Consider the following 12,385-nt stretch of genomic DNA (forward strand, 5'->3'; position numbering starts at 1 on the left):
ATCCAGGAATATTTCTAGGTTGTTCTCCTTGCCATGTGAAAGCCTTAATCTCACGTTGACAAGACAAGCTGCCCCACATTCAGGCTATTAATATTTAACTTTGGTTTAGTGTTCCTTGCTATGAGATAATATAGTGAGAGTGTACTGCAGCTCACGTACTGTTGTTGTAGTGAGGTAATTTGTACTTTGAACATGCAGCTATGCTTATTGAGCTCCAGAATGAAGAATGCAGTAGATCATTTTTCAATATATTATTCAAAGAAGTCTAATAAATTAAAAAATCTTAATGACTTCTGATTGCAGATGACACTCAGTGCGTCTTATAGAACTCTCTAAAGCCTTCACATTATTGTCAATGAGATTTACTGTCTTAAAGCCTCCTGGTTAATTTTGAAGTAAACTAACTGACCTTCTTTTTAGCCTATCGTCACACTGAGGATGTACTGTACACAGTCGAAGGAAAACACCTTTGTGTAATTGGCTTTCTTTTATATATGCTTGGAGAAGAAAATAGAAGGTAGTGAAGGCAGCTAGTGGGTTTCCTCTGAAGCCCCTTGACTGTGATATCAGAATTCACCAGCTCCAGACTGTTTGGGGGAAAAATGAGGAGGTTCTATACAGGAATGTGGCCCCTAACCCCACCAGAAAAAGGGTGTTTTACTGTCAAGATAAACCGTTTTAAAGGTCACTTTGAGAGTCTATTGAAACATTATTTTAGATTTTATCTGCACACTCTGCCACATTATGGGTGTGTTGGTTAGGCATTACCATTGATTTGAGCAATTAGAGATGAATCAATCTGCAGTCCAGGGATGGGGCTTTAGCATAACCACCGCAGTGCAGTCACAGGCTGAGGAGACCTTTAATTGAGGATGAAGATTAACCTCCCAGATAAAGCTTGCATCATTGCACAGCAAGCGGAAACTAAATGGATAGCACATACCAGAGGTAATCCTCCATCACGACATAATGCTATCATAACTGGTGTTTGTTGGTGCAGAAGATTCAAACTATATATTCTTGAATTAAACAGATCTAATGAAATTAAGTATATGGTTCATCTGGGCTTAAAGTTCATTGAAACTTGCCAAACAAAATCATTGGACAGAGAAGCCCTGCCAGGCCTGAACTGCATTACTAATCCTTTTCAGCTTTTCATTGACGCTTCTGCAGGTTGATTTTGTATGAATTATTTCAACAAGTGGTGAATCCTACATATGACTTGGACAGTGTGGGTAGATGAACCAGCTCAGTCAATCTTGACAGTTCAACAAGTACAGTACTGTAGTTGGGTATTAAGTCTTATGGTCTTGACAGCTTGAATCAAGTCCCTGTCTCTAGTGAATCTCACAAAAAACACAAAAACCAACAAAGGCTGTTGAGAAGCACTTTGATATAATGAAATTAAATGCTAAGGAGTTTCCGCAGTGTTTTTTGTAATTAATTCTCATTTCACATTTGGGCTGATTTATCTGACCTTATCTCTCTTCACCATACCCCCCACCCCCACATGCTGTTACATTTATAGTACTGTGCCTTGTATTGAATACCCTTCTGCCATTGATTTTTAAAGTTAGACAATTGAGAAGAGTGCAGACCGAGAGAACTGACCATCGACAAACAAGGAAAGAAGGTCAGATAAAATCAGATCTTTAGAATTTTTTTTTTTTTTTTTGCCTTTTACAGATTTTTGTTTTATTTCATGGTTGCATTTGACCTAATGTAAAGTACCATTTGGCTGTTGCTGTTTTTTTTTTTTTTTAATCTAATTATGTCTGAAACAAATCACCTTCAGTAATGACTTTACCAATTAATTTCTTTGTCAGATTGGAGGTGGGCGTTATTTCTGATAACTGGAAAGTTCTGAAATGCTTTATTGTACAGTGTTATACAGTGATTAATTGTGGAAACACAAATTCTTAGTGTAGTGTACTGTTAATGAAACATTAATTTATTCAAACAGTTAAACAATTTGCAGAGTTAAAAATATGCCTCTCTTATAAGGCAAAATACATGTTAGTTGAATTTAAGTACGGTGCATTTGAGAAAAAAGGTTTTAAGAAACTATACTATTGTTATCGGCAGTTTGTACCTTTTTATTGTTTCTATGACAACAGTACTGCCAGTTCCTTGGCAATCATCGTGTGTTTCTCTGTAGAAATCCATGTGAAAAGGGAAAGTCTGCCTTTGTGGATGCTATAGTTTGTTTTCTCTGTGGGCTTTTTGTGTTTGTTTCCCTCTTCTTTTTCTCCCCAAATAAGTTAAAGGACACAAATGTTTTAAAGTCAGGCCCCTTTTCTCGGCTTCTGTATCAGATCCAGTGGAAGAGGTGACAGGGGATTCTGTTTTAAGTAAACCAAGTCTAATTGAAATGGATGGAAATTGATTCTGTTAATTAAAAGTAACCATATCCTGAATACCAGGCATTTAAGAGTAATGTTGTTTATCCACAGCTGGGGTCCACAGGGGACTGTGAACAGAGTGACAGTGGAAGAATAAAAAGAGGTGTTTCAAATTGGAGATGGAGCCGTCAGACATGAAGGGAGGAGGAGGGTGGGAAAGGTTAACAATGTTAGATGACTGCTTTAATTAGACAACCTAATAAGGGTGCTGTGGGCGATTTCCACCCTATCCTACTGGGGTGGCCTGAATTTCAAATTCCACTGTAAGGACAGGATCGGTGTCCTTCCTGGAGGTGAAGTCGAAGATGTTGCAGAACTGAAAAAAAAAATGTAATCTCTTACTCCCTTTCTCACTGTCCATTGTGTAGTTACTGTTCATTTGCATACGTGCCTAGATGTAAGATTTCTTGATGCTAGCAAGCTTCTTTTTTTTTTTTTTTTCCCCCTTCTCTCTCTTCCTTTCACCATCTCTCTCAGGTGATTGCCTTGCTAATTGTTTGCCTTTCTCGGAACAAACAACACAGCATGCCCTTAATGTGGCGTGGATAAATGCATAACGTGGTTGGTTTTACTGACCCAGGGTGCTGGAGCAGAAGTGAGAGGCTAATTGCAGAAGCATGGCATTTGAATCACGTCCAGGAATTGCTGGCTTTGTTTCTGCTGCATGACGTATTCCTGAGAACTGCAGTTGAATATCTGCAAAACACTCTGACATCAGGATTTGACACCAAGATTACAAGGGGGGAATCCGATTCTAGTTATACGGTTGGCATTAATTGCCAAATTAATTGTAATGGTGTTGAAATGCTTAGTCGTCAGACAATGATCTAGAGCAGCCAGTATGAACAGAAAAAAATGGTTTAGAAGGACAAGAATCCAGTGAGATTTGCATGTGTTCTAGAGAGGCTATAAAGATATGTCTACAACTTGAATTCAACATACAGTATATATAACAAGGCATTTTGTATAGTGATTACTGAAACTCTGCAGTGAAATCCCTTTGTTTCAAATGGACCTATTTGCTCCCCTAAAGAAAAACACCAGGCTGATGTTTTTGGGGGGACCCGAAGCCTTTTTATTCTCCTTTATCTTTACACAGCAGTGTTAACCTACAGGCAAGAGAAAGGATTAATGGCAGTCTGTTAGCGGCTCTACCCCGAGTGCTCGTAATAGGCTCCACAATTGATTTATAGCACTAGTTCAGCTTTTACCAAAATGCACATGTGTTGCTTAATTATTCATGACAGATGGATTATCTCAGGAAATTAAGACATCAAGGAACAAGTAAAAACTGTTACTGAGCAGAGCTATAAACAAAGAGAGAAGCAGAATATTTGCAGGGTTGCTTTTTGGGAGACTTTCTCACCAATGAATATTTTATACATTTTAAAGTGAGTAGAACAGATTTCCCCAAATGCTATTATCCATTCTGTTGGTTATCAGTCCATTATCAGGAATATTTATTTAATGAATTTGTGTATGTATGTGTATATATATATCTTTTTTCCCCAACTGTTCTTTACTGCCTGATTAAATATGCTCAGTCATTTTAAGCTACGTCAGCAGGGGGAAAAAAAACAGCTTCTTCACAAACTCCTTTTGAACCAGAATTAACTTTTCCTAATGTACACTAACTGAAAAGCTCTTTAGAGAAGTAACAAAGTCCTTCTGTCGTTAACTGAGTTAGTTTTTAACAATGACAGAAATAATAACTCTGTTAACAACATCCTCTGGCAGATGGTGGGGTTATTGTTCTGGGCTTTCAGTAATCCAGCCCGATAGTTGCTATACTACAACAGAGCCAGGATCAAACCACATAGGCCAAGATACAGTACTGTACATGTGTACTGTAGGTGGGTCACTTGCTGCCTTTTCAGAGTAGCCTAATTCTACTCTTTGCCACCCTTTTTGTTGTCACTTGACAGTGCAGAAGGCATTATCAGTGCACAATGTTGACCTTTGACAATCTGTTTGAAACAACCAGTTTTTGCTGTTAGCAAGTGCACACAGCTGTGTGTGTTTACTGCAGCTGTTACTTCAGGGTTAGGGGTTAAACAAAGCCGTCTGAAAGGGAAAATAATTAAACTAAAACCCTGCTCTTCCCATTGGGAGAAGATGGTCATGAGAGTCTAAAATGAGTTTCCTTTACATTTTTTGTTTTAGTCAGTGGGAAGTGTCAAGGGAACACTTACCCTTTTCAGGGAATATTTTATCATTGACAGCCAAAGTAGCCAAGTGCCTCTTCATTTGGGATGGACCATTTTACACTGGACAAATAAAATTATTATATATATATATATATATATATATATATATATATATATATATATAATATATATATATATATATATATATATATATTACAAGCTTACTTTGACTATTAGATTGTTTATTCTGAAGGTAATAGCACAACATTGTGCTTTTTGATTTTGATAGATTTTTGTATTTATTTTTTTTGCAAATTTCCCCCAAACAAAACATACACAAGGTGAAGGATTGGTATTGAAAGGAGTTTGCATTTTGCACTGAACTGTAGTTGTTATAATTTTTAGTCACTCTCTTAAATAAAGACACCGTTTGCTATTGATTCTGTCTTTGAACAGATTTGAAGTCAGCTGATTTTATTATCCCCAAATTGGAGATATTCAGTGTGCTGACAGTTGTCTTCAGAGCATTTTCAATTTGTGGTTAACATATTAACTTTTCCACTCTAATCTCTTGCAGCTTGTTCGTCTATGAAATAATGTATTTATTGTATATAAGTGCTATTTTTCACTGTTGCCTTTTTCAAAGTAGTCATTTTAGCATACGTGATCATTTCAGAAATGAGGAAGTGGAAATTATTTTAAAGCAATTCACTGAAAAATGCTGGTTGAGAAGTTCTGTAATTTACACTCTGCAATGCAGACAGGGCCTTGAATCTGAGTGATTGGAAGGACAGTGCCTCTGTGGTAGATGGCACACTGTGTGGCAGTGTCAAATATGTCAGCTATGACTTTAGATATGACATAAAAATGCATTAGCAAATACCTAAACAGCATTTCTGTACTGTATCATCTTACAGAATATTGTTGCCATGCAGGTGATAGTAGCGACAGCCAATCTCTTTGCTCTGTAATTGTTAGAAAACAAGACCACCTGTTTTTTGTGTGTTTTAAATTACTTTTACTTTCTCTGAACAGTCGGTAATGTTACTGAGGTGTATAATTTCTTTGAGAAATTGATTTATGGAGTTTATATCGATTATATGTTGTACTTAACTGGTACAACATCTCCAGAAGCCCTTAGCTGTCTGTATATCCCATTTTGCAATACATATATATATCCCTCTCAATTCAAGATGTCATCCTGTTTTAAAAGATCACATTATTTTCCTACCCAGTGTAATGTTGTCCTGTAGTTGTCCAAATGATGTAATACTTTTACTGATTTGAGCTGGTCGGAAGCCTGCTTTGGCTGTGTACATAATACTGTTGTTTGATGGTAAATCAAGATCGCTGAGTCGTCTATGAATTGTCTTAACGGTTGTAAAATATATTACAGATTAACCTGCATTGTTCAGGTCATATCCGTAAATCTGCTTATTTTGTTCATTTCTGCTTACCCTAGGTGCCCTACTAAACCTTTTCTTACTAGCCGTGTGTGACATGGAAAACCTCCTTCCAGACCTTCTGTGTTAACGCTGTCTATTCAATACACCTTAATACCCTGGCACTACTTTGCTTTGTCGTGCCACTCTGTCTACTCCATCTGCCACACATAAGTGCATTGTTCTTTTACTTCCTTTTCTCAATACATGTTTCAGCCCTGTCTGTCTATGTTACAGTTTGAGAGAATAAACGGCTATTGTACTTCATTTAAAATACAAAAAACACAATAGAATCCTTATGATGGTGCACATGAAAGCTGCAGACTGAAGTCAACTCCCTCAAGGCCGTGACACAGAGCTTTCTTTTGTATGTGGCTCAGCTTGCTGAGTAAGTGTCCTTCTACAGTGCTGTCGGTGATGGAGTAAGCAGCAACTTGTAGTATATTTCCGTGTGTATGATGGAGGAACAGTATAGAGAATAGGTGCCATTAATTTTCTTTCATGTTTGATCAATTTGCAAAAGCCACAGTCCCACTTGTGTTAAAAAGACATTACAGTTTATGTTGAATATATCCTCTAGGAAGACCTGTAGCGGTAATATCCTGCGCTTAAAAGCATTTGCAAGAGGCTTGTATTAAAAACAAAGAAAAAGAACAAACGGCGACAATAAACAGAAGTTTTCGATCGTGTTCCTTAATGCAAGGCTATATTTTTGCTTATAATACTGCATACAGTATGTCACCAGAATGTACTTGAAGATATTCATAAACTTTTAAGTCTGAGCCTTTTAAATCTAAATGCAGTAGACCCATTTTATAGACATCTGTTGACCTTGCTTATTTACTGGAGCTGCTGTCTAATTTGCCTTTCATGTGTTGTGTTTAAAATTATATCATCATCCCTCTAAGCACCACAGATTGAAGCACGGTACAAACGATGCAGTACAATTGTTTTAAAAAAACAAAAAAATAAATAAAAAAAACAAAAACAAAAAAAAACTACAGCAGGTAACAGAGTGAAGAGAGTAGACTGCTCTTAACATTGAACAAGGTTTCTTTGAAGTCTTGCACTGGCATAATTGCCTAAGGATACAGGACAGCTCAAAGGTGATGACGACAATAATGATGAGTTGTAACAAAGCTCCTGAGCATTGTGGATTTCATAGGGGTTTAATACTGTAGCATCACTTTAGAGCAGGTCTGATTTGATAGGGATTCCGTACTGTAGTGCCTCTTTAGAGCAGGTCTGATTTGAAAGAGGTTTAGTACTGTAATGTCACTTTAGAGTAGGTCTGATTTGCATTCGGTCTAGTCTGAGCAATGGCTGTGATGAGAAGCAGGGAGAAGGTCACCTCCTGAAGAAGCTCTGTTACTGTATTAATCCTTTTCCCGATTTTACGGAGTTTATGGTTTTCAGATTTGCATCTACAGCAGGTGTATACTATAAATTGCATTTATTTAACTTGTGTTTTCTTGTTGTTGTACACCGATAGTGCTTTCTATATAGTTTTTCTTAATTTCTCTCCACCTGGGCTTTTTGAAATAGAATCAATTTCTATGGTGTTTACTTGAAACAGATTAACCCTTATTTTGCATTTATCTGAGAACATGGCCTTAAAAGCATGGGGAAAGGAAACATGTTCCAGATGTTGAGCTCAGTGATGCAGCTGTGCTCCATTGAATTTGGTTTATAGCTGTTGTATGACTGTTTGTTATGTTAATCTACACAGTCTGGCTAATCGGATTAGAGATTTTGCTGCTATGGAAGCCTCCAACAGGCACGGCACTGCATTCACGTTGTGTTAGAAAACTAAAAACTAATGAAGGAGTCTAGTCAAAGCTATTCATGATCTTTGACTGTTGCCATGGGATAATATTTTAATAGAGAAGAGACCTTGACTTCTAAGGTACTGCATATTCTCTGATAATAAAATTTAGGCAGTAATATACTATATTACAATACAATGCAAGTCTGAAGCCTTATTTTCATTCTGCATCAGGCATATGGCTGCATTAAAAGTATAAGCCACCAGCACCTTACTAATAGCAACTGTCATCTCATTATTTAGCAGCAACAAATTTAGTAAACACTAGTGATCTATAATTGTTTAAACCCTCGCTTTATTGCCATGCATGCAGTAGAGGTATGTTTTTGCTCTGGCTGTCCCTTTTTTTTTTTTTTTTTTTTTTTTTTATAATGTTTTAACTGTCTAGCTGTTGGCCCTTTTGGGTACATGCAGATGACAACTTAATTTAGAGTCATTTGGCATCGGCTGACATTCAGCAATAAAATTACAATATTTTTTCATTGGATTTTTATTTTTTAAAGAAGTTCCTGCTGCATTCAAATGTGATGCTGTCAGAAAAGTGATTTGCAAGAGCTCTGGGAGGGTTGCTTGCTTTTCAGTTCAGTTGGGAATTGCACTGCTCATGAATTGCACTACTCATGAATTGCACTGGTTATAAATTGCCTCCCACAAAAAGGAAGAGAGAGAGGGCTTTTAGTCACTGTGCTCCCAGATTGTGGAATGCACTGCCATCTCATATCAAAAGTGATACATCATCATCAGCTGATGACTGAAAACTTACTTTTTTAGATTAGCTTTTTTAAAACAAATTTAAAATTTTTTTAAATTGTGTATCTTCATCTCTATACACATGGATTGTATTTAGATTTTCTTCTGTTTTGTCTTGTACAGTGCTTTGATATACTTTTTATGTGAGTGGTGCTATATAAATGAAGTATTGATAGATTAATTGAATGACTCGCCACTGATCTGTGGGCTTGGAAATATATTTAATGGGGACTTCAGTTAAGAGGGCAGCAACTTTTGGAGATCTGTGTTAATGTGTGATTAGCATGATCAAGCAGAATAGGAGAAAAAGCTTTGAAATTTAGTTTTAGGGGTCTTTGCACTTTTAGCATCTGAGGCAGGGACGTGATCCCTGGGCTGCCACTGGAGTGAATAACAGCCAGAGACATTTCCACTTTTTTTGTGAGTGTGTTTTATAACGCGCTGTCTGTAAGCTCTCAGCCATTTAGATTCACGCCTTGTCCTGCTGCCCCTGCTACACTGCTGTAAAGAAGCTCTGAGGCTTATTCCTGTGATCGGGCTCCGGCTGTGATGTTGAGCCCTGCAGGTGGCTTCTAATCATTGTTTGTAGCTTTAAGGAGAGGTTTCATCCATTTCCCAGGAGTGCAGGGCTCTCTAGCTCTCTGCCTTCATGTGTCACGCTGCGCATTCCTATGGAAAGGGTCTCTAATAGCAGCTTAATAAACACGGAGATAGTGCTGTCCTAAGGCAAGGGTACATTCTATGGCACTGATTATACTACGTATATAGGCATACACCAGATATTTAACTGCTGTTACAGGAAGCTAAGTGTTTGCCCAGAGTGCTTATTTGTTGTGTTGCAGTAAATAGAACACAGTTTGATATTTTTACCAGTAGATCTTTTAAGGTAGCTTTTTGTTCTTCAGAGATTTTTGTTTAGCTGTAGTAAGGTGTGCAGAAAATGATTTCTGTTTGGCTCCATGAGATGCCAACTCTCTGAACAGACAAGTATTTAAATATTAACCAGGTATGAGTTCTTTCAATGATGGGCCAAGGTGATGACATGTTTATGCAAATTGCATTGCTCAATGTTAGACAAACCATTTGTTGAGAAATTTCTACTGAGTAAATTTTTGTTTTTTTAATGATCGCCAACTGATTTTTTTAGGGCTTAATACAGTGAAGAAATAGTGCCATATAGATAGAAATGTAATCTACAGTCAATAGTCGATTGTACAGTGATAGCCTAAATCAAGGGGCCAGTGAGTAGAAACTTGGGCGTGGGCTTGTTGACCGTCAGGAAATTGCTTAAGGCTAAAAACTCACTAGGGCCTTTAAAGGCAGCTGACTGCTAAAACATTAATGGTTGACCCAGTATCCCACAAGGAAAAGGCAAGAGCTCAATCACTGGTTATGGTCCTGACTTTGCTTGTATAGAATTTGAACCAGTAAAAAGCACGTCAAAATGAGAGAACCTTTACCTTTAATACTATGGAGCATACTCATTTAATAATATTGAAGGGTCTACATACTTGCATACAAATGTAGGCGGACCGTTCATTTTCATTTGATCTTTCATGTTATTATTTTATTTATTATGTATTGACAGATTTTTAGCTTATGTATTGTTCTACTGTAGATTAAATAGTAAACATGCATGATTTAGTTAATATGTATAATTACCTTTTGTTTGCCCTGTGTAAGGTAGCCGAGTGGTGAGCATGTGCTCTTTTCGGTGATATTGTTTTAAGCATGCCTTCTAGATGAATGGATTCATAATTGCTTTTGGTTGGAAGCCAGTTCTCCAGTGCCTAATGGAATTATGCTTTTTATGTGGCTATAGACTCTCAAAAAAGGACTTCAATGAAGAGCTGTTTATACAATAGGAGGAACGCTAATAGTGTGTTTACCGTATTATTTTTATGAAGCTGACTTATTCAAAGGTGTAGCGCCAAATTAACTAAACAAAAGCGGCCACTAATGCAGTTAATCATGATCCCCGGCTCAGAAGGTAAATCCCTGTGAGTCTTGCAGTCTATTGAATCCGCGGTGCAGTGTGCTGCATTTTAGCGGCTGTGCTCGCAGCAGCATTGCAAACCTCTTTAACCCCTTCCTCCACTGCCATCAAATAGGGGCGCGGATAGCGGTACAATTTAGGAGGTGTTGCAAGACCACTGTGGGAAAGACCATTATCACAGAGCAAAAACAAAAACATGGTAGGTGGAGGCTAAAGTGTCTTTGTATAAACTACTCAATTTTTATTTATTTTTTTTTCTCAAAGATGACTTCCACTATCAAATTTAAAAACAGCAGATTTATGCATTTTCACCTGACAAGTGCCATCCTTCAAAATCGGCTTGGAATGTTTTGTTTTTTGTTTTTCCACCTCTGAGCAGTATTGAAAAGTAGAACTCTGTGCTTAAGCAGGGAATTAACTTGCTGCTCATTTCCGAGACTCATAATCCCATATGGTACGTTTGTTTTGGCGACTAATCAGCATCAGGAGTTTTGTACAAAATCTTGCTTTCGTTTGTGAGTGTAAGCATCATGTTTTGTATGCGCTTAGATGTCGTACTTATTTTACTCTGAAGGATGCGATAGAAAGAGGTTGAAATGACTCCCCACTCCTCCCAAAGACGCACACCGTGATACTTGAGCAGTATCCTACTTGAGCAGCTTTAACCATTAAGCCACTCTGCTAATGAAACCTAATGAATTGATTCTTCGGTTTATATATTCTCTGGCGATTCTTTGTAGTCAGTGCCCGTGTTGTATAGCTCAGACCCCATGGTGCATGTAATAGTTAATAGAGCTGCAGTGTAAAACAAACACCCCGATAGCTATGTTTTCTTTTAACCAAATCTAGGCACATTGGCTGTTGTAGATATGGTTCTGATTTTTCTGTTTCTTTTTTTTCCAGGCATGCCAAGTTTTGTAAAAACCCCAGAGGACCAAATTGGGATTTCGGGAGGTGTGGCGTCTTTTGTGTGCCTGGCGGCAGGAGAGCCGAAACCCAGGATCACATGGATGAAAAAGGGAAAGAAAGTGAGCTCTCAGCGCTTTGAGGTGAGAAAAGCAATGACCCTGTAGCTTCCCAGAACTTTGACTTGTCTGTGTCTCCGCTTCACTGCACTGCTTGTCTTGAGTTGCCCTTCACTAGTTAAGACACAATATGCTCTTGGCCCAAGAATGGGCATTGATAATTAGCCACTATGGAGATAACAAATTGCGTGTGTGTGTGAAAGACAAGGGACTACAGAAACCTGGTCTTGTTTAATTACTTTGCTACGTACTTAATAAACATAAATCTAACTTCACATATAGCTAATGGTATGTGACATGTGATGACTAAATTCCTTCAATTTAAAGAAAGAAGAAAAGTTTGTAGTATATGGATTAGAGAGAAAGTGCCTCATTACAGAACAACACCATTAGATAACATTCTCTCTTATTGGGACTTTTTATCCAGTCATGATCTGGGCTGTAATGAGGCCAGGGGTTATTTAGACTAAGTCTATAAGGAAGACTGTTTTTAACTTCTATTTTGCAGGTGATTGAGTTTGATGATGGCTCAGGGTCTGTCCTCAGAATTCAGCCTCTTCGGACTCATAGGGACGAAGCGATCTATGAGTGCACAGCGACCAACAGCATGGGAGAGATCAACACCAGTGCCAAACTCACAGTCCTGGAAGGTAAGGGGAAGGAATTTCTGCAGATCTCTCAATGAACCGATGGGCTTCAGGAGAAAATCAGAAACTGCTTAGTGTTGTTTAGTGTGTCAAGTGGCTAATGCAATAAGGTGGAAAGTTTTGAGAGGAAGCAACAGTACGCTCTTTCTAA

The 12,385-nt window shown here is 37.9% G+C and overlaps 1 protein-coding gene across 15 annotated transcripts in view; it reads left to right on the forward strand.

Annotated features, from left to right (window-relative positions):
* Positions 1 to 12,385, forward strand: part of ptprfa (protein tyrosine phosphatase receptor type Fa) — a 164,848-nt gene that overhangs the window by 61,377 nt on the left and 91,086 nt on the right. For all 15 annotated transcript variants that reach the window (XM_041270719.1, XM_041270718.1, XM_041270725.1 and 12 more), the window contains exons 3-4: positions 11,466 to 11,611; positions 12,096 to 12,237. In XM_041270719.1, coding sequence (XP_041126653.1) covers positions 11,466 to 11,611; positions 12,096 to 12,237 — 288 coding nt within the window. The remainder of the gene's footprint in view (positions 1 to 11,465; positions 11,612 to 12,095; positions 12,238 to 12,385) is intronic.

This window comes from Polyodon spathula, chromosome 14 (assembly GCF_017654505.1).
Source record: "Polyodon spathula isolate WHYD16114869_AA chromosome 14, ASM1765450v1, whole genome shotgun sequence".
NCBI lineage: Eukaryota > Metazoa > Chordata > Actinopteri > Acipenseriformes > Polyodontidae > Polyodon > Polyodon spathula.